General features: G+C 44.1%; 1 protein-coding gene across 3 annotated transcripts in view; it reads right to left on the reverse strand.

The window, feature by feature from the left end:
- SPIDR (scaffold protein involved in DNA repair) overlaps positions 1-26,528 on the reverse strand; it is a 2,204,159-nt gene that overhangs the window by 1,623,849 nt on the left and 553,782 nt on the right. For all 3 annotated transcript variants that reach the window (XM_078687327.1, XM_078687328.1, XM_078687326.1), the window contains exon 6: positions 26,183-26,445. In XM_078687327.1, coding sequence (XP_078543453.1) covers positions 26,183-26,445 — 263 coding nt within the window. The remainder of the gene's footprint in view (positions 1-26,182; positions 26,446-26,528) is intronic.

Consider the following 26,528-nt stretch of genomic DNA (forward strand, 5'->3'; position numbering starts at 1 on the left):
GACTTAAATAGAGGGTTGATCACATAGAAAACAAGCACTGTCATAGCCAATAGGTCTCGCTTTTGGGACCTTATAAGTGAATAGCCATGCAACACATGATGTTGTCTAATCTAGGATATTGTGCTGGATAACTAAACATTTATAATGTTCCATAGGCGAGACCTATTGGCTTTGCATTGGGGGTAGCAGTAGCATGAGATATAAGACAGGAGAGTGATGAGGAGAAGAGTAATGTGAGGTATAAGGGTGTAAAGGGATGAGAAGAGTAGTGTGAGGATTAAGGAAGGAGAGTGAGGAGGAGAAGAATAGTATGATTTATAAGAAAGGAGAATAAGGAGGAAAAGAGCAGTGTGAGGTATAAGGAAGGGGAGTGAGGAGAAGAGTAGTGTGAAGTACAAGGATGTAGAGTGATGAGAAGAGTAGTGTGAGGTGTAAGGGTGTAGAAGGATGAGAAGAGTAGCGTGAGGATTAAGGAAGGAGAGTGAGGAGTAGAACAGTAGTATGATCTATAAGTAAGGAGGAAAAGAGCAGTGTGAGGTATAAGGAAGAAGAGTGAGGAAAAGAGTAGTGTGAAGTACAAGGATGTAGAGTGATGAGAAGAGTAGTGTGAGGTATAAGGAAGGAGAGTGAGGAGTAGAAGAGTAGTATAAGATATAAGAAAGGAGAGTGATTAGGAGATGAGTAGTGTGAGGTATAAGGGTGTAGAGTGATGAGAAGAGTAGCGTGAGGATTAAGGAAGGAGAGTGAGGAGTAGAAGAGTAGTATGATCTATAAGTATGGAGGAAAAGAGCAGTGTGCGGTATAAGGAAGAAAAGTGCGGAAAAGAGTAGTGCGAGGTACAAGGATGTAGAGTGATGAGAAGAGTAGTGTGAGGTATAAGGAAGGAGAGTGAGGAGTAGAAGAGTAGTATAAGATATAAGAAAGGAGAGTGATTAGGAGATGAGTAGTGTGAGGTATAAGGGTGTAGAGTGATGAGAAGAGTAGTGTGAAGAATAAATAAGGAGAGTGGGAAGGAGAAGAGTAGTGTGAGGTATAAAAAAAGGAGAGTGATGAGTAGAAGAGTTGTGTGAGGTATAAGAAAGGGGAGTGAGAAGAATAGTGTGAGGTATAAGGATGTCGAGTGAAGAGAAGATCAGTGTGAGGTATAAGGAATGAGAGTGACGAGGAGAAGAGCAGTGTGAGTTATATGGAAGGAGAATGAGGAGAAGAGTAGTGTGAGGTATTAGGATGTAGAGTGATGAGAAGAGTAGTGTGAGGTATAAGGAAAGGGTGTGAGGAGGAGAAGAGTAGTGTGAGATATAAGGAATGAGACTGAGGAGAAGAGTGGTATATGTTATAAAGAAGAGTGATGATTTGAAGAGCAGTGTGAGGCATAAGGAAGGAGAGTGAGGAGAAGAGAAGTGTGAGGTATAAGGAAGGAGAGTGTGGAGAAGAGTAGTGTGAGGTATAAATATGTAGAGTGATGAGAAGAATAATATGAGGTATAAGGAAGGAGAGTGAGGAGGAGAAGAGTAGTGTGAGGTAAAAGGATGTAGAGTGAACAGAAAAGCAATGTAAGGTGTAAGGAAAGAGTGAGGAGAAGAGTAGGGTGAGATGAGGAAGGAGAGTGAGGAGTTGAATATCAGTATGAGTATAGGAAATGCAATAGGTCTAACACTTGGTTATTTTTGAGCATTTGGTGTTGTAAATGGTAATGTTTTTATCTATGTTTTATGGATGTATTATGTGTTGTGTATTTGAATGATGCGGATTGAATTAGAATTGTTAGATATGGAGGAGTATGTAGTATAAGGTAGGAGACTGAGTATGCGAAGAGCAGTGTGAGTGAAATGGAAGAGTAATGAGAGCAGTGTGAGTGAAATGGAAGGAGAATAATAAGAGCAGTGTGAGTGAAAAGGAAGGAGAGTAATAAGAGCAGTGTGAGTGAAAAGGAAGGAGGGTCATAAGAGCAGTGTCAGTGAAAAGGAAGGAGAGTAATAAGAGCAGTGTGAGTGAAAAGGAAGGAGAGTAATAAGAGCAGTGTGAGTGAAAAGGAAGGAGAGTCATATGAGGAGCATGAGTGAAATGGAAGAGTAATGAGAGCAGTGTGAGTGAAAAGGAAGAATAATGAGAGCAGTGTGAGTGAAATGGAAGAGTAATGACTGCAGTGTGAGTGAAATGGAAGGAGAGTAATAAAAGCAGCATGAGTGAAATGGAAGAGTAATGAGAGCAGTGTGAATGAAATGGAAGAGTAATGAGAGTAGTGTGAGTGAAAAGGAAGGAGTGTAATAAGAGCAGTGTAAGTGAAAAGGAAAGTAATAAGAGCAGTGTGAGTGAAAAGGAAGGAGAGTAATAAGAGCAGTGTGAGTAAGAAGGAAAGTAATAAGAGCAGTGTGAGTGAAAAGTAAGGAGAGTAATAAGAGCAGTGTGAGTAAAAAGGAAGAGAGTCATAAGAGCAGCGTGAGTGAAATGGAAGAGTAATGACAGCAGTGTGAGTGAAATGGAAGGAGAGTAATACAAGCAGCAAGAGTGAAATGGAAGAGTAATGAGAGCAGTGTCAATGAAATGGAAGAGTAATGAGAGCAGTGTGAGTGAAATGGAAGGAGAGTAATACAAGCAGCAAGAGTGAAATGGAAGAGTAATGAGAGCAGTGTCAATGAAATGGAAGAGTAATGAGAGCAGTGTGAGTGAAATGGAAGGAGTGTAATAAGAGCAGTGTGAGTGAAAAGGAAGGAGGGTCATAAGAGCAGTGTCAGTGAAAAGGAAGGAGAGTAATGAGAGCAGTGTGAGTGAAAAGGAAGAATAATGAGAGCAGTGTGAGTGAAATGGAAGAGTAATGACAGCAGTGTGAGTGAAATGGAAGGAGAGTAATAAAAGCAGCATGAGTGAAATGGAAGAGTAATGAGAGCAGTGTGAATGAAATGGAAGAGTAATGAGAGTAGTGTGAGTGAAAAGGAAGGAGTGTAATAAGAGCAGTGTAAGTGAAAAGGAAAGTAATAAGAGCAGTGTGAGTGAAAAGGAAGGAGAGTAATAAGAGCAGTGTGAGTAAGAAGGAAAGTAATAAGAGCAGTGTGAGTGAAAAGTAAGGAGAGTAATAAGAGCAGTGTGAGTAAAAAGGAAGAGAGTCATAAGAGCAGCGTGAGTGAAATGGAAGGAGAGTAATACAAGCAGCAAGAGTGAAATGGAAGAGTAATGAGAGCAGTGTCAATGAAATGGAAGAGTAATGAGAGCAGTGTGGGTGAAATGGAAGGAGTGTAATAAGGGCAGTGTGTGAGTGAAAAGGAAAGAGAGTCATAAGAGCAGCGTGAGTGAAATGGAAGAATAATGAGAGCAGTGTGACTGAAATGGAAGAGTAATGACAGCAGTGTGAGTGAAATGGAAGGAGTGTAATAAAAGGAGCATGAGTGAAATGAAAGAGTAATGAGAGCAGTGTGAATGAAATGGAAGAGTAATGAGAGCAGTGTGAGTGAAAAGGAAAGAGTAATAAGAGCAGTGTAAGTGAAAAGGAAAGTAATAAGAGCAGTGTGAGTGAAAAGGAAGGAGAGTTATAAGAGCAGTGTGAGTAAAAAGGAAGGAGAGTCATAAGAGCAGCGTGAATGAAAAGGAGAGTAATAAGAGCAGTGTGAGTGAAAAGGAAGGAGAGTAATAAGAGCAGTGTGAGTGAAAAGGAAGGAGAGTAATAAAAGCAGTGTGAGTGAAAAGGAAAGTAATAAGATCAGTGTGAGTGAAAAGGAAGGAGAGTAATAAGATCAGTGTGAGTAAAAAGGAAGGAGAGTCATAAGAGCAGCGTGAGTGAAATGGAAGAGTAATGACAGCAGTGTGAGTGAAATGGAAGGAGAGTAATAAAAGCAGCATGAGTGAAATGGAAGAGTAATGAGAGCAGTGTCAATGAAATGGAAGAGTAATGAGAGTAGTGTGAGTAAAATGGAAGGAGTGTAATAAGGGCAGTGTAAGTGAAAAGGAAAGTAATAAGAGCAGTGTGAGTGAAAAGGAAGGAGACTAATAAGAGCAGTGTGAGTAAATAGGAAGGAGAGTCATAAGAATGAAAAGGAGAGTAATAAGAGCAGTGTGAGTGAAAAGGAAAGTAATAAGAGCAGTGTGAGTGAAAAGGAAGGAGAGTAATAAGAGCAGTGTGAGTGAAAAGGAAGGAGAGTAATAAAAGCAGTGTGAGTGAAAAGGAAAGTAATAAGAGCAGTGTGAGTGAAAAGGAAGGAGAGTAATAAGAGCAGCGTCAATGAAATGGAAGAGTAATAAGAGCAGTGTGAGTGAAAAGGAAGGAGAGTAATAAGAGCAGTATGAGTGAAAAGGAAGGAGAGTAATATGAGCAGTGTGAGTGAAAAGGAAGGAGAGTCATAAGAGCAGTGTGATTGAAATGGAAGAGTAATGAAATCAGTGTGAGTGAAATGGAAGAGTAATGAGAGCAGTGTGAGTGAAATGGAATGGGAATAATAAGAGCAGTGTGAGTGAAATAGAAGGAGAGTAATAAGAGCAGTGTGAGTGAAAAGGAAGAAGAGTAATGAGAGCAGTGTGAGTCAAACGGAAGGAGAGTAGTAAGAGCAGTGTGATTGAAAAGGAAGGAGAGTAATAAGAGCAGTGTGAGTGAAATAGAAGGAGAGTAATAAGAGCAGTGTGAGTGAAAAGGAAGAAGAGTAATGAGAGCAGTGTGAGTCAAACGGAAGGAGAGTAGTAAGAGCAGTGTCAGTGAAAAGGAAGGAGAGTAATAAGAGCAGTGTCAGTGAAAAGGAAGGAGAGTAATAAGAGCAGTGTGAGTGAAATGGAAGGAGAGTAAAAAGAGCAATATGAGTCAAAATGAAGGAGAGTAATAAGAGCAGTGTCAGTGAAAAGGAAGGAGAGTAATAAGAGCAGTGTGAGTGAAAAGGAAGGAGAGTAATACGAGCCGTGTGAGTGAAAAGGAAGGAGAGTCATAAGAGCAGTGTGAATGAAATGGAAGAGTAATACGAGCAGTGTGAATGAAATGGAAGGAGAGTAATAAGAGCAGTGTGAGTGAAAATGAAGGAGAGTAATAAGAGCAGTGTGAGTGAAATAGAAAGACAGTAATAAGAGCAGTGTGAGTGAAAAGGAAGGAGAGTCATAAGAGCAGCGTGAGTGAAATGGAAGAGTAATGAGAGAAGTGTGAGTGAAATGGAAGGAGAGTAATAAGAGCAGTGTGGGTGAAAAATGAAGGAGAGTAATAAGAGCAGTGTGACTGAAATAGAAGGAGAGTAATAAGAGCAGTGTGAGTGAAAAGGAAGGAGAGTCATAAGAGAAGCGTGAGTGAAATGGAAGAGTAATGAGAGCAGTGTGAGTGTAATGGAAGGAGAGTAATAAGAGCAGTGTGAGTCAAAAGGAAGGAGAGTAATAAGAGCAGTGTGAGTGAAAAGGAAGGAGAGTAATAAGAGCAGTATGAGTGAAATGGAAGGAGAGTAATAAGAGCAGTGTGAGTGAAAAGGAAGAGTAATAAGAGCAGTGTGAGTGAAAAGGAAGAGTAATAAGAGCAGTGTGAGTGAAATGGAAGAGTAATGAGCAGTGTGAGTGAAAGGGAAGGAGAGTAATAAGAGCAGTGTGAGTGAAATAGAAGGAGAGTAATAAGAGCAGTGTGAGTGAAAAGGAAAGAGAGTCATAAGAGCAGCGTGAGTGAAATGGAAGAGTAATGAGAGCAGTGTGAGTGAAATGGAAGGAGAGTAATAAGAGCAGTGTGAGTGAAAAGGAAGGCGAGTAATAAGAGCAGTGTGACTGAAATAGAAGGAGAGTAATAAGAGCAGTGTGAGTGAAAAGGATGGAGAGTCATAAGAGAAGCGTGAGTGAAATGGAAGAGTAATGAGAGCAGTGTGAGTGTAATGGAAGGAGAGTAAGAAGAGCAGTGTGAGTGAAATGGAAGGAGAGTAAAAAGAGCAATATGAGTCAAAATGAAGGAGAGTAATAAGAGCAGTGTGAGTGAAAATGAAGGAGAGTAATACGAGCAGTGTGAGTGAAAAGGAAGGAGAGTAATACGAGCAGTGTGAGTGAAAAGGAAGGAGAGTCATAAGAGCAGTGTGAATGAAATGGAAGAGTAATACGAGCAGTGTGAATGAAATGGAAGGAGAGTAATAAGAGCAGTGTGAGTGAAAATGAAGGAGAGTAATAAGAGCAGTGTGAGTGAAATAGAAAGACAGTAATAAGAGCAGTGTGAGTGAAAAGGAAGGAGAGTCATAAGAGCAGTGTGAGTGAAATGGAAGAGTAATGAGAGAAGTGTGAGTGAAATGGAAGGAGAGTAATAAGAGCAGTGTGGGTGAAAATGAAGGAGAGTAATAAGAGCAGTGTGAGTGAAAAGGAAGGAGAGTCATAAGAGCAGTGTGAGTGAAAAGGAAGAGTAATAAGAGCAGTGTGAGTGAAATGGAAGAGTAATGAGCAGTGTGAGTGAAAGGGAAGGAGAGTAATAAGAGCAGTGTGAGTGAAATAGAAGGAGAGTAATAAGAGCAGTGTGAGTGAAAAGGAAAGAGAGTAATAAGAGCAGTGTGAGTGAAATAGAAGGAGAGTAGTAAGAGCAGTGTGAGTGAAAAGGAAAGAGTCATAAGAGCAGCGTGAGTGAAATGGAAGAGTAATGAGAGAAGTGTGAGTGAAATGGAAGGAGAGTAATAAGAGCAGTGTGGGTGAAAATGAAGGAGAGTAATAAGAGCAGTGTGAGTGAAAAGGAAGGAGAGTAATAAGAGCAGTATGAGTGAAATGGAAGGAGAGTAATAAGAGCAGTGTGAGTGAAATAGAAGGAGAGTAATAAGAGCAGTGTGAGTGAAAAGGAAAGAGAGTAATAAGAGCAGTGTGAGTGAAATAGAAGGAGAGTAGTAAGAGCAGTGTGAGTGAAAAGGAAAGAGAGTCATAAGAGCAGCGTGAGTGAAATGGAAGAGTAATGAGAGCAGTGTGAGTGAAATGGAAGGAGAGTAATAAGAGCAGTGTGAGTGAAAAGGAAGGCGAGTAATAAGAGCAGTGTGACTGAAATAGAAGGAGAGTAATAAGAGCAGTGTGAGTGAAAAGGAAGGAGAGTCATAAGAGAAGCGTGAGTGAAATGGAAGAGTAATGAGAGCAGTGTGAGTGTAATGGAAGGAGAGTAATAAGAGCAGTGTGAGTGAAATGGAAGGAGAGTAGAAAGAGCAATATGAGTCAAAATGAAGGAGAGTCATAAGAGCATTGTGAGTCAAAAGGAAGGAGAGTATTAAGAGCAGTCACCTATCCTGTCACAAATTAAGCTCTATAAAAGCAGCTGTAACCAGCATTGTAAAAGCGACTGTAGCTAATCCAAAAACAACAAGGGCTAAGCTCACGTACATTAAGAAAGAAGTTGCTTTTCAAATTTAGTAAACCGCAAGTGCTGAATTTCTCATTTTTTGCATTTAAACAACATGCCCTCCCCAATAATACGGTTTAATTATCTCATGTTTTTATTTACTTCAACTCATAGACAGCAACCAACAATGAACCGCAGACAGCTGAACACATATGCATTAGGTGTGAAGTAAAATGCGTTCATTGACAGTAAATTGTAAACAAATATGCAAAGCAAATATGTTGTACAATGCATACAAATGTATAAAAAGTGTACTTATGGAAAGTACATTTCGCGCACAGAAGGGAGATACGAGTACAGCGTACTTTAAATAAAACTAACGCCATAAGAGGCCCAGCACATCTTTTATCACTAATTTAGCCCTGGGAAAGGGGCTATAAGCAGCACCGTGAAGGTGGCAGAAGCTAAGCCACAAAAACACAAGGGACTGCAGCTGTCTAAGTACATTTGCATTATAAGGGAAGTTGCCTTTAAAGTTATAATAAACGCAAGAGCTTATTGTTGCTGCCTTTTGCATTTAAACAACATGCCCTCTACAAAATTACGGTTTGTGTTCTCACCCAAAACATTTTATATAAAACTGCCGCATATTAAGAGACCCGGCACCAAAATGTACAATAAGGGTACATATAAAGAGTACATAGCAAGCACTACTGTCCAAACAATTGCAACGAACTACAAAGCTGTGCAGTGTTACGGAGTTGCCTTTAACTTATTAGACACTCAAACAAAAAGTATTGTGCCTTTTGTGAAAAATACATCGCACGCAATGGTATATTTAATTAGGAGCTTTATAAAACACTGCGCGTTTCCTTTTGGCTAATCAAGTCTTGGATACAGCTTTGGTTAAATGCATGCCATGGGTCATTCGAATTCAATCAGTGAGGTAGAAACCGGTCTGATGTTTTCTGGTGAAATAAATTCTTCAATACACAACTCTAAAACACACAATGCAAGGATCCCAAAAATGATCTCCGGACCAAAGACTGCCAAGGGGCATCCCGTACAGCGAGATGTAAAAAGAAAACAAGGAAGCTGTCAACTTCAGGAATGTGAAAGAAAGCTCTCGTATCTTGAAAGCTCATGATGAGAGAGGAAAGCCAGATGGCACCTCTGCTCGTAAATGCGCGCCCGTGCGCGTGACCACCTACTACTCTAGGCCACAGTGGTAGCATTTTCTGAAGTCCTTACTAAAAGTCTCTCCAGAGCACAACGCATGCGCTGGCTCAGCGAGACCTAAAAAAGCAGTGAGAGCTAATATATAACACTTACCTGTGGGCAAGCAAGGCTCTGGTGGGCCAACAATAGAACATTAAAGCATTCAAAAGCTTGGTCTGTATTGGAGGAGGAGGTGAGCTGCAATCCCTACGCAGAGAGCTTTGCCATAGTCCAGTCAGCTGAAGATAAGGGCCTGGGTGATGGTACATCTTGAGCTTTAGGGTAGCCATTTGAATATCTCACTAAGCATATGGAGGTTGAAGAAAAAGGAGGAGGAGACGGAGCTTACCCGAGTTGTCATGGTTAGGTTGTTGTCCAGAATGATGCATAGGTTCCTAGCGTGGTAAGTGGGGGTCCGAGTTCCATGGGAAACTTTTGTTTCTGAAAATCAGTACTTCTGTCTTTTCATGTTGAGCTTCAGACAGTAGTCCTTCATCCAGTTGGCGATGTCTGTCGTGCGGTTGTGGAAGTAGTCTTGGTGTTGATGGAGTCTTCAGAGAAGGAGAGGATGAGTTTGGTGTAGTCGGCGCAGGATTTAATGTTGAGTTTGTGTGTTTTGGTGATGCTGGTCAGAGGTGTCATATAAGCGTTGAAGAGAGTAGGGCCGGGAGAAGATCCTTGGGGTACTCCACAGATGATTTCCTTGGGTTCGGAGGGGAAGGCAGACTTTTTGCATTCTTACGGTGAGGAAAGAGGCGATCTATCTGAGAGCGGCTCCGTCAATGTCTACGTTTTGCAGCCTTGTGATGAGTGCGTGGTGGGAGACCGTATCGAAGGTTGCCAAGAAGTCTAGGAGATTCAAAGCTGTGGAAATGTGTAATATTTTACTTAGCATAACCGACAGCCATTTTGGCTGTGGTGCGCATTTAGTTTCTTTCGTAATTCTTCCATCCTCTGCTGCTCGTCTTTTTCCCTCTGCTTGTGTTATCTATTTTAGTTGACTTCCTGACTCAGCTAAAGCAATGTACGTGCTGGGGGTTTGTAGCTGTCAGTGCACCTGGTCTCAGAAGTTAACTGTCGACCATTTACTGCTCCCATAAGAATTTCTGCTCCCCCTACCACTTTGCTGACCGAGTGGTTATTCATCTGCCCTTGTTTGCTGATAGCTATTTCTAAAACTGTTCTTACCATTTCTGTTCACATGCTTACATTGCAGAAACCTAGTATAAGAGGGACACGGTTTATGAATTCAGTGTACTACCTCCTGTAGCACTTGAGAGTGTTGTGTGGACGTGGTCCCATTCATGAGTGTTTAATAAACTTGTTATTTATTCCAACTCCAGTGCCGATCTCTATTTTATTGGTCTTTGGACCCGTGGACAAGAGGGTGACCCTGGACCAGTGTACCCCTAAAAAGGTACATTTCCACAAAGCTGCAGTCTCTCCACAGTCGAGTATGGCTTTGATGTTGTTGGTAGCCGCAATGAGGGTGGTCTCAGTGCTGTGGTTGGTGCTGAATCAGGATTGGGAAGAGTCTTTAGAAAGACTTGAGTAGCAGGTTCGGTTCAAGGTATCAGGATAGTGGTAGTTTTATGGCTTTTTCTAATACTTTGGCAGAAAGCAGGGAGATCGGTTGGTAATTGTTGAGTTTGCTGGTGTCTGCTGATGGATTTGTGAGACTTTCTGCATGTTACCAGCCCTTGAGGAAGGTGGCAGTGGCAATTGAGGTGTTTGTTCTAGGCTGAAGATGTGGTGAGGGCATGAGTTGGTTGATGGCTTCTTGATCATCATGCATTGTTTAAGCCAACAAGATCCTGAGATCTTCCACAATGGTGGGCAAGATCGCGATAGCCATGTCCCACACAGAATGGGTGTACTTTCCAAAAAAGGTATCCTGCACTGAGGGATCTGACAGTCAAGCTGGCCTAAGAGAAAATGTCTGTTCCAAAAGCATGGTTTTGTTTTGACTCACTTCTGTAGGATTGGTCCGAAAAGAAATTGGGTGCACCTTACTTCTTGATGCCTCAACCACCAGGCTTTCAGTTGTAAGGTTTTTAGACAAACAGAGTCACTTTGGTCTGGTATATGTCACCTAGCCACCGGTTGACTGACCGGAGGGGCAGAGGATGGCTTAGCCCATATACCCATCATTGTGGGATAACAACGCTTCTCTTAATTGGAGAATTTCAGTTAGCAAATTCACCTTAGTTTCGACAGTGAGCAGCTTTAAGTCCAAAACTTCAGTTTCTCAACACAGCACTTTTGGTCAAGAGGCACTTTCTTGCATTGGCAGCCCAGATGGCGAGTTTAGCTCCATCTTAGGTGATGAGTCTAGTCATATGGCATTTCATAAGTTCATGAATAAGCTAACATTGAAGTAATGAGGAGAGAGTAAATTATCGATCTCCTTATTATTTGTAATATTAAGTATGTGCTGAATCACTTATGAATTAGATCAAATATAGCTTCTAGCCTCTGGAAGTACTGGTGTTGTCGTATAGGCTTTGGATCAATGTCTGGCAGTATAACTGATTGGCCTTTGTGCATTTGTAATGCAACATAAGCCTGGAGTGGGCTGATGTCGGTTTTGAGACCAATGTCAGACTTTAACCTTGGGCTGGCACAGATGGAGTCAGTATCAGTCCAGCAGATAAGAAACCTGTGTGGACCATGTTATGGGTGTGAAATCTGAACCAATATTGATGAAGGCTCGGAAAGCCGTCAGGAGGGGTCAGTCATCATCGGGGTGGATATGCCAGCGGAAGTGTGACTAGGCTCCTTCAGCTCCGTGGGGCTGGAAGGCAAGGCACAGGGACCTGGAAGCACTAGAAACAGTTGAAGGATGACTTCTATTAAAGCAGCTGTTTGCTGTGGAGTTGACAGCAGCCCAACAAATTTGGTGCATACTCGAAACTGTTGCTGCATCAGGTTGGAATCATGTGACACTGGAGGGGTAAGGTCCTTAGAATGATACTCTCACACCTTCATGTCAAACTTTGAACGGTGAGTTGGGGTCGAGTTCCACTTGGCTTTCTTACATTTACGGCATGGTGTCTTCAACTTAAGACTTACCAGAAGACTTCGACCAGGAAATTGAAGTTTTGTGAAAATCGCATCAAACAGGACCGCAAGTGGCTCGGCGCCTTCGCAGAGATTTGTGCTTAGATCATGACATCATCTTTTGTTCATCCATTGGGTGCATAATGGTGTAGGTATCGCACAGCTTTGATTTGTGACTGAAGTCCATGCACCACTAACACATCTTGTGGTCCATGACAGACATCTGCTTCCTGAAGTTGTAGCACAATTTGAATCCTGTTGTACTTGGTGGAAACATTCTCCAGCACATTGTTATATTAAGACATTTGTTTAAAGACCAACAAGGCTGGGAGAAGAGCATCAAAGCTAGATCGGCATCAAAGCGAACAGAAAGAAAGGAAGTGACATCAGTGTGCACAGGTGGCCCTTACATGTGGCTCCGCTTTGTCACTTCTTGAGTGGTACAGAGTCATCGCTGAGCCACATGGTACCACCTACCAGCATACAAAAGCATTGCTAGAAACATTTTCTGGATCCAGCCTGGATATGTTCTAAAGGTTCGGAATAAGCAGTTAGAAGTATACATCAGAACGCCTATCACTCCATTTACCATTTTCAAAATTGTTCTCCAATATCTCTCAGTAACCGGACATTGCCATACTACATGCATCGAGTCAACCAGTACAGTATCACATCAAGTGCAAGCATGTGAACAGCTAGGATATATTCTATGCAGTGTTGTGGGGTCAAACGGGTTCTGTGGCTGAATTGTAATTAGGCTACTTAAAATCTAGCATTTCTAGATATGTATTTTTATCCAAATGTCGGGTTTGTGTCACTTCCTTTCAGAAAGGGGCAAGCCACAACCAGGACCCCATTGTTGTTTCTTTCGAACGATGCTTCCCAGGCAGTCCTCACATTTAGCCCTCTATAGTAGGAAATGGCATGCCTGCCCAGTGCTCCATCACTCAGCACAATCAGTGTTCCAGATATAGGAGACCAAGCTAGAAAGTTAAGCTAAAAGTTCTTAAAACTAACCTTTTCAGTATAACCCGCCTGTATCCATCTCGTCATCAGAGCATCATTCAGAAAGCCGCAGAAATGCAACAATCCTCGCAGAGGTGCCCCATGACCATATGGCTTATTCTACACAATCTGCCCCTATATCTCTGCCGCACATGCATCATCAGGATAACTAGGTAAAGTGTCAAAGGGGCTGGTTTTCCCCAGTCAGGCAGATTTTGTTTTAAACTGCCACATCCAGTCATGCCAGCTAACAACTATTTTTATCATTCAATTATATCATCCCACCATTCAGATGTAACACATTTGAGAAGCCAAATAACATTCAAGGTCTGAATCCTTTTCTATAGCAGGGATACTTTAACACTGCAAATTTAACTCTAGGACATAAATACGTCCACACAATTTTGGATATCAGGCTAATTCTTCAAATATTCGATTAGGCATGATTTATGTAACTTCCAGTAATATATATAGACATCTGTGGAGCATAAACATTGTCACAAGAGCCACTATATCAAATAAGTGGCACCTTCAACCAGAATGGCACAGAGCTGCTTATAGATGCAAAAATAGCGATACCCCTGATGAAAATATTTCCTAAATCAGGGAAAAATAACATGTGCACAAATCTTTAGGAAACTCAATGTGAAGTGGACCGTCAAGATTTCTATGTCAATGTATCATTAACCAGATGCTGATCATTATCAAAAATATTTGTATTCATTCAACAATATTTTCTTTTCTTTTTTTGTTAAAAATCAATACAAATACATTATATACAAAAAGCTCACATTTAGTTTATTGCATATCACATGGTTGATATATTTCTATAATAGTTCTCACTAGATCCATTCAAACATGCTCCCACATTCATACCCTGCCTTTCATATCATGGATTTGATACCAATATGATACATAAGAAATGCGTTACTTACCTGTAACTGCAGTTATCCAGTATTAGTGTCTTTCATAGATTCACATGCCTGAATCATTCCCCGTCGTCGAGACGGGAGCCTCCGGTATATAAAAAGTAATGTCCTAGAGACATACATAGAAAAGAATAGGCCCAAAGGTCTCACCTTAGTAGCCTATCCACGTCCTTTTGCAGGAAGGACCAAACAGAGCAGGCCCCAAGGGTCCCACCTTCGTGGCCTATCTGGGTCCTTTTGTAAAAAGGACCAAATAAAGTAAAACAGCCAATCAGCTACTACCTCCTTCTAGAACCTTCCTGCCAGGAGCCCAAGTCTATCAGATTTTCGTACGCACCAAGCTAGTTAGGCGTAAACTCATTAGAGAGAAAGGTGAGCCCAGCAAGGGGAGGCGGGAGGGTGCATGTGAATCTATGAAAGACACTAATACTGGATAACTGCAGTTACAGGTAAGTAACGCATTTCTTATCCAGTATTTGGGTGTCTTTCATAGATTCACATGCCTGAATCAGAGTAGCGAGCAATACATTATGCACATTCTGTATGAAGATCAGGTATGAACATGTAGATAATACATATCACATGACTATAAAGCACAAAATGCAATGGCATATAAATACAGTAAGAGAATGTGCATACCCGTAAAGGATGGAGGGATGTAGTAGGGCTCACCTCACTGGAATAGATGGCGAAGCACTGCTCGGCCCACTGCTGCATCCTTCATCAGCTCAGTATCCAGACAGTAGTGCCTGGTGAAGGTGTGCGGGGACTTCCAGGTCGCCGCTCTGCAGATGTCCAATATCGGCACTCCAGCGAACAGCGCCGCAGACGTGGACATGGCTCTAGTCGAATGAGCTTTGACTCGTGAGTCTAAAGGCCGTCCGGCCTTGTCGTGACAAAAGGTGATCGCAGAAGAGATCCATCTTGAGATGCTTTGCTTTGTCAGGGGCATGCCCAGCCTTGGTCTACTAAAGGCAATAAAGAGCTGGGATGACTTTAGAAAGTGTTGTGTCTTATCGATGTAGAATTTAAGACATCTCTTTAGATCTAGAGAATGTAGAGTTCTTTCAGCTGCCGTGGTAGGATTTGGAAAGAACGATCTAAGCACCACTGGTTCATTAAGATGGAAGTCCGAGGGGACTTTTGGAATGAAGCGAGGGTTAGTCCTCAGAATGACTCTGTCCTCTCTGAATTGAAGAAAAGGATCCTGGATGGATAGAGCCTGCAATTCACTGACCCTTCTGGCAGAGGTTAGTGCCAGGAGGAGGGCCGTTTTCCAAGAGAGGAACTTGATCTCTGCCTTATGGATGGGTTCGAAGGGATGCTTCATTAGTTGATGAAGAACCACATTGAGGTGCCACGATGGAGGAATAGGCCGTGGTCGTGGAAAGGACCTGAATAGACCTTTTAGGAATTGTTTGATGAGCCTGTCCGCCCACAAAGATGGGCCTGCAGCCGTCCTTGTGAACCTTGAAATCGCCGCTAGATGCACTTTGATGGATGTATGCGCAAGGCCTGATTGCGCAAGGTGTAACAGGTATGGTAGCAGCTGCTGTGGAGTGGCATGGAAGGGGTGCATGCCTTGATCCACACACCAGGAACAGAATCGCTTCCATTTTAGTGAGTAGGTTTTGTTAGTGCTGACCGCTCTAGCTTTCGCAAGGACATCTCTGCAATCCTGCAGGATGTTCAGATGGCTGATTTCGCGGTATTCAGGAGCCAGGCTGATAACTTCAGAGAGTTCAGGTTCGGGTGGAGAACCTGCCCTTGAGACATCGTGATCAGGGCCGGAAACTGCTGCAGGCGAAGAGGGGGCCGGGCAGAGAGGCGATGAAGCTCCGTGAACCAGTGCTGCCTCGGCCAGGACGGAGCAATGAGGATCAGAGTGCATGGTTCCGATTTCATCTTCCTGAGAACCCTGGGTATCAGTGGGAATGGCGGAAAGGCGTACGCAAAGACGTTGTGCCATGCGATGGAAAATGCATTCCCGAGGGTTCCTGAGTGGTGATGCCTGCTTGCGAAGCTTGGGCATTTGGCGTTCTCTCTGGTGGCAAAGAGGTCTATGTTCGGGGTGCCCCACTCCTGGAAGATACTGTCCAGCACCTCCATGTCCAGTTCCCATTCGTGGGAAGGAGACTTCTCCCTGCTCAGTGCGTCCGCCAAGACGTTGTCCTTGCCCGGGACGTACTCCGCTTTCAACGCTATTCCATGTTCCAGAAGCCAGTTCCAGGTTCTTTGCGATTCTCGAGATAACGAGATGGAACGCGCCCCCCCCCCCCCCCTGTTTGTTCAGGTAGTGCATCGTCGTGGTGTTGTCCGTCCTGACGAGCACTGGGGAGTGACGAATGCGTGGAAGAAACGCCTGTAGAGCTAGGAAAACCGCCCGTAACTCCAACAGATTGATATGGAGCTTGGTTTCCTGTGTCGTCCATTTGCCGTTGATCTGGAGTTCCTGGAGGACTGCTCCCCAGCCTTCCAGGGACGCATCCGTAGTTATTACGTGTGGCTCTGCTGGGAGCAGGAACGGCAGACCCTTTGACAGATGGTGGAGAGATGTCCACCATTGCAAATGGTTGATAATGGGTCGAGTGACTCGTATGCGGTCCTCGAAAGAACCTGTGGCTTGAGTCCATTGCTTTGTCAGTGCCTCCTGAAGTGGACGCATTTTTAGGCGGCAGTGTGGAATGAGCAGTATGCATGAAGACATCATGCCAAGGAGGGACTTGAACGTGCGGACCGGAAGAGTCTTCCGCGAAGCCACTGCCTTGGCCAAGGAGATGAGTTTGATTTTTCTCTCCTGAGAGGGGAAAGCCTTGACACGGTCCGTGTCCAGAGTCGCTCCAAGGAACGTGATGACCTTGGTGGGTTCCAGAGTTGACTTTGCGGTGTTGAGGGTCAGTCCCAGGCGGTGGAAAATATCCAGACAGGCGCTGGAGGATGAGGCTGCGGCGGCCGCCGTCGGTGCCTTCACCAGCCAGTCGTCCAGGTATGGAAACACCTGGTGGCCTTGTTGACGAAGAAATGCTGCCACTGGTGAGAGGCATTTGGTAAAGATCCTCGGGCCGATTTGAGGCCAAATGGAAGGACCCGAAATTGGTAGTGCTGTCCTGCCACCGCAAACCTGAGGAACTTCCTGTGCCCTTTGAGAATAGGTATATGGTAGTAGGCGTCCTGGAGGTCTAAGGACGTCATGTAGTCCCCTTTCTCCAGAAGACCAAGGATTTCTTGCAGAGTCACCATACGAAACGATTGTTTCTTTAGGAACACGTTGAGTGCCCTGAGATCCAGGATTGGTCGCCATTTCTTTCCTTTTTGGTGGATTAGGAAGAAGTGAGAGTAGAAACCCTGATTCTTGTGGGCCCGTGGAACTCTCTCTATCGCTCCCTTCTGCAGCATGGAAGCTATTTCCTGAAGAAGTAATCGTAGGTGCCTGTGTGATCGCTGGCACGGTGGCGTTGTTGGGGGGATAGAGGTGAATTCTAGGGAATGTCCAAATCGAATGAGTTGGAGTACCCACCGATCCGTTGTTATGGTTTGCCAATTGCGATGGAAGTATTTCAGTTTCCCTCCAAGACTTAAAGAATGTAGTGGTGGAGGGGCTAGCGAGGGAGACAAGTCATTGTCTGTTGCCAGCAGGTCGTTTTTGGCCTCTTCCTCGGTAATTGGACTTGCCGTAGGAAGATTGCCGTCCTTGTTGAGGTTGTCGCTGTTGAAACTGCGGCTTGGACTGTGAATATGTGTACGAAGACCGATTCTAATAGGAACCTTTGTATGCAGGTTGGCCTCTTCCCCGGTTGCCACGAAAGGACTGGGTCCGGAATTGTAAAGTACCCAGAGCCTTGGCAGTATCCGTGTCCTTTTTTATGGTGGTAAGGGCCGCGTCAATCTGTTCCCCAAACAGGTGCTGGCCATCGTAAGGCATATCTAATATCCTGGTTTGCACCTCCTGGCGGAAAGTGGTGGCCTTGAGCCAACCCTGTCGCCTCAGGACTGCAGCCCCTGCCAGTTGCCGGAAACCAGTCATGGCGGCATCAATGGCACAATCGATGAGCTCTGAGGCAGAGGTCTGTCCTTCCAAGAGAAGTGAATGTGCCTCCTCTCTGACATCCTCCGGCAGATTTGAAAGATAGGGTGCAATGTCCGCCCAGAGTTGGCGATTGTAACGGCCCAGTAGGGCTATTGAATTAGCCACTTTGACCGTCATGGCCGAAGTGGTAGTAAAGCGTTTGCCAACGGCATCCAGTTTCCTGCCCTCCTTATCAGGTGGCGTCGATAGAGGCGAGGCTGGATTTTGTGAGTTCTTCTGCGCCGCTTGAGTCACCACGGAATCTGGTTTGGGGTGACCTGTCAGGCATGCCGGTGCCGTGGAGGTGGCCTTGTATTTCTTATCAAGCCTGGGCACCACCACCTGTATAGAAGCAGGTGCTTGCATGATTTGTTTGCCCTGCTTCCAGATATAGTCAATTATGGGGATTGATCTTGAAGTCTTCCTAGTGGGCTCCTTGAAGTCATAAAGGAAGCATTCAGTTTCCTGAGTTTCCATGGACATATGGAACCTCTTGGCAGCCCGCTCAATGATGTTGTGGAATCCACCGATGTCTGCGGGTGGAGACTCCGAGGTCTGTGGATCCGGAGAGGCTGGAGAATGTGCCACATAATCTTGGTCTGCATCCGGGTCCGACTGGTCGTCATCGACTTCACCTTCCTCCTGGTCCCTCTCCTCTTCGTCAGATGAGGGAGCGTCCTGAATTGGTGCCTGTGTCTTGTCAATGACGGCGTAGGTCTACTCGCCGACGATGAAGGCGTCGTCCTCGTCGTCGAGGAGGAAGCCGATGAGGCCGTCGTTGTCGACACTGTCGTCGTCGACGTTGAGACGGTTTTCTGTGCTGAATGCACCATCGACGCTGTCGTCGTCGTCGTCGGGACTAGTGGCTGCTTCCCGGGGACAGGCAGGTCCTTGCCAGACACTGATGGCTTGCCCTCTGAGGACTTTTTAGAAGTCTTCATAGCCCTTGATCAGCGTAGCCGGGGTTTTGCGTATCTCCTAAAGCTCCTCCTGCAGCATGGTACCGTCTGATGATCAAACAGCATACACAGAGCTGCTTATATCCTTCATTACCTGTCCAATATTAAAGCCTAAGGTCTCCCGTTGGCTGTGCACGACCTAGCTGCCAAGATATTTTATCATCTTCACATGAAGACACAGACTCAGAAGTCCTCAGGATTTTTCTTTCATCAGTCAGCCCAATGGGACAAGCTTTGGCTGCTACCAATTCACAACAAGGCCACAGACCTTCATAAACTACACAACATGCGGCAACAAAATTGATGTTGAAAAGTTTGCACCCTCAGGTACATAAAGTTGTAGGCATGACGTCACCACTTTAATCACCCAATTAAATATATTATTTCAAAACATAGGTGCAAGAGATTCAATCATCAATTCAAAGAGGAGAGAAGAATGCGGCCAGCCCTGCCCGGTCCAGCTCTCAAATTTCCATCTAAGATATCAAGGCGCCAGTACGGACCCTTGCAACTGGTCGAAGGAAATAAGCTTAACCCACCTCCTGAAATATAGTCCAATCTTATAGTGTAGTCCAATCTTATAGTGTTCCAGCATCAGGAGGCTGGTGGGTCCAGAGGAGGTGAAACTATGAGCCAATGAAGGTCTTCTAACCCCAGCGCGTTTGCTTCGATGCCACAGACAGAAAGAGGCATTTTTACTCACTAGGTGAGTGAAACACACCCACACCATACAATTTGGGTTATAATGTTACATTAAGATGTGCTGTGCTTCACTAGGTGAGTGATAGACACCGCATCGCCCAAACTAGGATTATAGTGTTACATTGAGATGTACTGGGTGCATTTCATTAGGAGAGATGCACACTAAGCAGTATCTTTACAATCAAGCACATAATGTACCATATTATTGCATTCAACTGTGCATTTGTTTATTTTACGTGGCTAGGGGCACCTTGTGAAATGTTCTGACATTCAGGTGCGGAAAACAAGACAGCGTTTTATACTGAGATGAACAGTATATAGTGTTGTGTATATTAAGTGGAAAGCGCAGTTCTGTGTTGAAGCGAGATGCACAATATACAGCACTGGTATAATAAGATATAAAATGAAGACTTTCATGTTGTACAGAGACACACCACGCACAGAGCTGTTAATAACAAGAGGCACAATGCGCAGAGCTGTGTTGTATTGTGATGGAGAATGTGTAGTGGAGTGGTATGTAGAGAAGCATTATGCACAGTGTTGTGTTATAAAGAGATGCACAATGTGCATTTATAAGTTGAATTTGGCATGTGCAGTGCTGTGTTAGACTGAGGTGTGCAGTGTGCAATGTCCAGTGCTGTCACTCTCACACGCACAGTGCTCTGTTATACCGAGATGCTCGGTGGGCAGCGTAACACATAGTGTATATTTTGCTTTTTGCTTTTTGAGTTTTTTGTTACAATTTGTTTGTGCATACTGCACTGTTCATTGCGGGAACGGGGCCCTGTGTTTACAGTACATTGCCTGTTTTTGTGTATAGAATATATTCTATGCACGCTGTTTGTTTACACTTAACATTGGAGAGTTAGATATGGGAAGATCCTATATGAAGCAATTAGTTGTTACCCACTATAGACTGGGGAAGGAAACACTTCCCTTTGTTTATATTAACCTCGCACACCCTAGAGGTGTCATGCTTCATCATCGTCAGGGTGGGCTTGACCGTATTACACTTCCACGTATAAAGGGATAATTGCTTCATATAGGATCTTCCCATATCTAACTGTCCAGGGTTAAGTGTAAGAATTAGTGAACATGGTTCACTAGAACGTGGGTTACTTTTTGCGGAATAGTATTTCACACGGGAGGACGTACTCCCACCTGTGATCACCTCTTGGCCCCTCTCGGGACAGGTGAATGCCCATTCCCTGGTTGCCATAGTTACTTTGGAATATTTTCTGTGCTCACATTGGCTTGAGACGCTGCCCAGGGCCGGTTCTACGATTTGCGAGGCCCTGGGCTAAAAGGGAACGTGCGAGGCCCCCTCTAATTTAGATAAGTGGCCCCTTGCAAGGAGACCATTCACAGACACTGTGGGGGCCCATTGTCCAGCATTTTGGCACCCCCACAGTTTTAACTTTTACTCCACAAGCATTTCTCACACCTTCAGTCCGATAGGTGTGAGAATTGATTGTGGTCTAAAAGTTAAAACTATGGGGGGCGCCAAAATGTTGGACAATGGGCCCCCCACAGTGTCTGTAAATGGTCTCCTTGCAATTGAGGGAGCGTCTCCGTCTCCCTCCCTTATGCCTCTGGACACCATCCATGAGAGGCCCAGGGACGGGGCCCCCTCCAATGGACCTTAATTGCAGGTGACACCTTTCTTTGTAATAGATCCCCAGGGAAACAACAGGACACATCACCAGTGCGTGGCCCCATGCTGGTGGGCTGAGTGTGGGGCCCTGTGCAGCCGCACCTGCTGCCCATGCCTAGCGCCGGCCCTGATGCTGCCTGTATATTAACTTTTTTTCTTTACTGCATCTCTCACCTCTTGTGGCGGGACTTTTACTTGCCTAAGAGCTGAACGATGCGAGTTTTGGGCCATTTACATATTTAAATCTGTCATTATCATCCGTTGCTATGGTTATCTTACTTTGCCCTTGATGTATAATGGCCCATTCAATAGGAGACACAAGTCTCTTTGAAACCACTGTTAACTTTTTTTAACTCTCTCTGAAAACGGGGAAGTGCTATTTTTTCAGATATTTGCAGGCAGAAGTACTGTTTTGGGGTGGCTTCCATTTTCAATTGCTTCTGTTCTGCAGACACAGCCTTGTGTGGGGTGATGCTTCTCACAGCAGGGTAGTTTCCAGCCTGGAGCACCCACAACAGAGGCACAAAGAGATGTGAATTATCTGTACCTGGCTATGAACACCCACAAAGACAGAGACCAGGAAGGAGACAAAAGAGTGTTTTACAAAAAATACCCTTCTCGCGCTGAATAAAAGAGACTGCAGCTCTCTTCAACCCTACCATCCACAAAGTGATAGTGGTAAAGGAAGCCTAGTCATGAGCCCCTCTCAGAAAAAGGTCCTATTGACTTTTGATAATAGCCTAGTCTCCTTTGTCCTCACTTCAATGTCTAGGTCTCCTCCCTCCTTTATCTCTCCTGCAACACTTCCACAATCTGGGAAAACAACATCATCACCATCTTGTGCAAAGGACAGGCCAGGGCCTTTCAAAACAGAATCCACAGGTCTCCATCTCTCTGCTTCACTTGTACATCCAATGCATATACTAATAATGGCCACAACACAAGCACACACACACATGGTTGGAATTAGATGACAAAACAAGGTATAAATCGGATTGCATATTGGCGAGACATTCACAGCCAGTGCCAAATAACTATTTTTTTGTAGGTGTGTGAAAAAAACTTTAAATGCAGAATAGTGAGGGAAGATGTTTAAATGAGACTTTTGGGCGCCAACTCCTCTTGTGCAGCGAACAGACCCAGTACCAAGGTTGGGATACTCCAGACAATGTTTAGAAAGAGCTGTCCTAGGCCAGGCACACAACAGGCTAGGGCTCTCAATGCTTAAATGATGTGTTGACTCCGAATCACATGTTAAACTGCCTGCCTATCTTTTAAAGCCTTCTCCTAAAATATTCCTAAATCTCTGGATCAAAAAATGACCTTGACTAACTTTCACTTGATTCCTCTCCTTTCTTTTTTCAGAGTGGCCCTCTCCTTACCTTCCATCCTCTGTATGCCTTCTATTTCGCAGTAATTTCTCAGTATAGGTTCCTGACAGTCTCATACCTGTCTGTCTTAATCCTTCATATTGTAATTCTGCAATAGGCTGATGCTTCATTTCATAGATCAGAACCTGTACTCTTTAAAGCCCTATTCCTGTGACCTACTATTATTTAATTTCCACCAGCCGCTCAACCATTCATCTGAACCCACAGAGCCCCTACTATGATCCCACCTAACTGTATTAATATAATCTATTACAAAGTAACTGGAAAATATAATTTTAGTAAACTGAACAGGTCTTAGCTAACACCAGACCTAAAAAGCAAAAAACAGTGCTTTGTGATAGTTTGGAAACAGCCCGAGTAAGCTTTCAACCGATGATGGCTTTCAATGTGCATACATATACAACATACCAATATGCTTTTACTAATTGGTGCAAAGAATGTAACATAGTCATATCCACATATTGGCAGTAGTTTTTCATAGGTAGTTTAGGTAAAAGAAGAGGATGAAAACAAGCCCATGTTGCACAACAAAGGGACTGTACCACAAAGGATTTTTCACACTTAACATGAACTTACCTGTGAGGGGGAAAAAGACACTTGCAATGATACATTTTTAAACCTGGTATACAGAAAAGGGATTGGTGGAATTGGATCAACACAAAATTGAATTTGCAAATGCAAAAATTCATTGTAAGGAAATACCCTTTTTTGCATGATCACCCCCAGTTTTAGATGCTGTTGTTTTTTTCTACTCTGAGTGTACTGGTGCCTGCTAACCAGATCTCAGTGCCATGTCTCTAACCCACAAAAGTGTATATTTGATTGGCTTATACCCAATTGGCATAGGTTAACTTAATTATAAGTTCTTAGTATATGATACCAGGGGGTACCCATGACCCATCAGTTACCATGTCCCTGATGGGTTGCAGCACTTATTGTGCCAGCCCGAGTGTCACAAAGTAAAACATGTCTCCCAGTCTGCTACAACAGACTTGTAAAGCAGTTTTAGTTGCTAACCTGACTTTGCCATTTAAACTAATGAAAAGTACAGACCTCCCTTTTCAATATATATGTAATTCCTACAGTAGGCTTATTGAGTTTTAACGCAGGGTGCTCTATATTAAAAAATAGGAGAGGTACCCCAAATTGTTGTTTTGACTGTGGAAAGGCTAGTAGAGCTATTGGTGAGTACAAGGTTACACGCCGACAACTCAGCTGTGCTAACTCCTGAATGGCACTACCAAATTTGGTACTTCAAAGTATCAAAAGAATTGCTACATTACCTGATGCCCAAGTTGAATTTTTTAAAATCAACTTTTAGAAAGTTGCCACTTTGTTGCCTATTTTTTCCTGTGGCCAGTCACAGATGCTGGCCACAAGACAGCCTTCTGCCCTCCTGGGGACAAGTGTGAACGACTCCCAAGAAAGGGAATAGCAGAGGCTAGCCGTTGAAAAAGGTGTTACATTTCCCTGGCCAGAAGCCACACAGTGCGAACCTAAAAGACTAACTTCAAAGGAAAAGTCTTCTTTGAATGGCAAATTATGGAAACTTAGAAGAGGGGCTGCTCTTTTGTTCAGGTAGACAGGCTGGCATTGGGGACAGAGAGCGTAAAGAGTTGCCAAAACTGTTTTCCTGTGGGTGTGTAGCCCTCAGGTAGCCACACCTCTAGGGTGGGCTACCAAGCTCCGCCACAGAGAGAAGGATTCTGCCATCTTGGGAATGGGCAGAATAGTGCACTCTGGGATAGCTAGATGCCACACAATGCAGGAAGTCGTCATTGGGCAGGAAGGGGCCAAGTAGCCCATTGGCTAGTAACCACTGCATTTCCCAAAGGCACTTTCTAGGCATAAATGTGCTAACCGGGCACCCAGACCTCCGGTCACATCTGGACTAGAGAGAGGACTGAAAAATGACTGCCCTGCTGTTCCCTAGACCTCTGCAACAGCGGCTGCACCAATGGCAGGACTGCACCAGCTGATCCTTGAGATAGCAAAGAGAGGACTGTGCCTGTGGTGTCTGGCTAGTGGAAAAGTCGCTCTTGAGCCCCAGACAGAAGAAGTGACTCCATGAGTAAATTGGCTGACCTTCCTGAATTCAGCTACAGGGCAACAACAATCTGAAGAAGCCTGCCTGGCTAGTCCGTAACCACAATCGCCTAATCGCCACTGACCGCTGACATGTAGCCTTGGAGACCGAAACTCAAAAGCTGCACCTGTGTCTGCTGGACCCCAGAGAGTTGTCTGACTGCTATTTGGTCGCCTAAGAAGGACATTAGTCAACACCAAAGGGAACTGCTGAGTGCATCATGACCAGAGACCGGTAGTCCAGTGGCAACTGGACTTTTGGTTGAGCCACCAGGACTTCAAGAGACATAGACCCATGTGGCCAAAGTAACCCCACCAAGACCGTGGACCGAGGAGTACCTAGGGAAAGACCCCTGATAACTGCATAGCATCTTTAGTATCTTACAGCACCTTCAGCATCCTGTATATCTTGCATCAGGACCACTCTACTGATGTCTATAGTGTTTCACCCATAGAGCCTGGAACTGCACGTGAGACTGCTTTGGCGACAAATTAGCTGTTCTACAGTTCCTCACTGGCCCCCTTGACTTGCTTCCTGTCAGAGTTGCTCGGCCAAAGTGGGCTGGAGTACCCGAAGATAACTTCATAAAAGTTTTTACAAATGTTTGCTGGTAATTTGAGTGAAAAGCAGAGATTAACGTTTTACTTAAAAATCTATATCTACAGAGCTCGCCAGAGAATTTTGTTCATTCTGGTGTCTAAAACTACATAAAAAATAAGATCTATCTGTTTATAAAGTGATGTTGGATTGCTTTTGTGTTGTGTGACTTTCCTATTCAGTTGCTTCAGTAAATACTTCTAAATGCTTTACACTTGCTCCTTTGTTTAAGTCTGACTGCTGGAAGCCACAGTTACCCAGGGTGGAGTTAAAGGTTTTACAAACAAGACTGACTGGACCCAAGAGTGTATTACACAGTGAGGTCCCAGGACCACACTATGTAATACACCATTTTCCTCACATTTAGCCATTATGGTGGTATTTCAACAATTGAGAATTTAAGGTTGCAGTGGGTTTGTGGCCCTTGCTTAGCAAGAAAACACAGATACCGCTAGGTGGTAGTTTCCCACCTTGGAATCAGACGCAAAATAATTCATGTCAAAGGAGTAAGAGCGTTTCCAGCGTGAGAATGGAAAGGAAACGTCCCCACATGTAAAAGGAATGTATTTGAAGAGTTTTCCCCATGCAAAATTTATTTTCCACATATAGAAAAAAAGTTATAGGTGCAAATACAGATGTGCACCATATTTCTACATTGCAAGCGGTGAAAAATCAGCCCGTTCAAATGTTGCACATTGGCGTTTTCAAGGAGTCCTGCGACTGTCATAGATTTCCCTCAGTATGCTCGAGATCATTTGAGAATCCCATACAAGGCGGACATTTGTTGACAGTGACTTCCAACTTCACACTGTGCCTTTGTGACCTATATTCCTGAATCTTAAGGCTTCAAAAAAATCCACTAATGTGTAACAGTCAGAAGGAACACCCCACTGGCGTCTTCGGGCCTGTGGCAGGTGCAAACATGATATTCCCTTTCATTTGCAGTGTGAATTGTTTCATCTCGTCCATGAACTTACTGCAGTGGACGGCGTTCGTGTTTTCATAGCATTATACCTCATTATTTTTCCTTCAATGGGCAGTTCAATTAAACATATTCCATGGAACGTACCTTCTAACTTCATGTATGGCAAGGGTATTTTGGGGAAAAAGTTCATTAGAACTAACAATTACAAAAGCTAATCTTACAACAGCTTAGGGGGTTGGATTCGACATAGTTTGTGTTTCTACCCGCAGGACAAGTGTTTTAAAGACAAAAATACAGCCTGTTGCCACCGGAGACCATGATTCACATTAACATAGCATGACCCTGGAGCTAACCTCAGAAATCGCTTCCTCTTCTTTGCAGAGTCCTCGGGGGTTCTGGAAGACTTCTCTGGCTGTTTCTCTGGAGTCTGCAGCAGGGCTTGGGCAGACTTCAGCCAATCACTGGCAGACTTTCCTACAGATTGCCCTCGGTCGCTTCCGTAAATTAACATCTGTTTTTGCACACGCCCCAGTCGTGGCGAGGGCTCCTCCGTCCGGCCTTCGTCTTCCCCTTTGTCACTGTCAGAAGAATATTCAGAAATATCTGCAGGGATTGTCTGTAAAAGAAGAGAAATCTGCATGATAAGAATTGAGCTGAGTGACTAGGTTTCTTAACAGACTAACACGACTTCCATATGAA

The sequence above is a fragment of the Lissotriton helveticus genome, chromosome 4_1 (genome assembly GCF_964261635.1).
Source record: "Lissotriton helveticus chromosome 4_1, aLisHel1.1, whole genome shotgun sequence".
Lineage (NCBI taxonomy): Eukaryota > Metazoa > Chordata > Amphibia > Caudata > Salamandridae > Lissotriton > Lissotriton helveticus.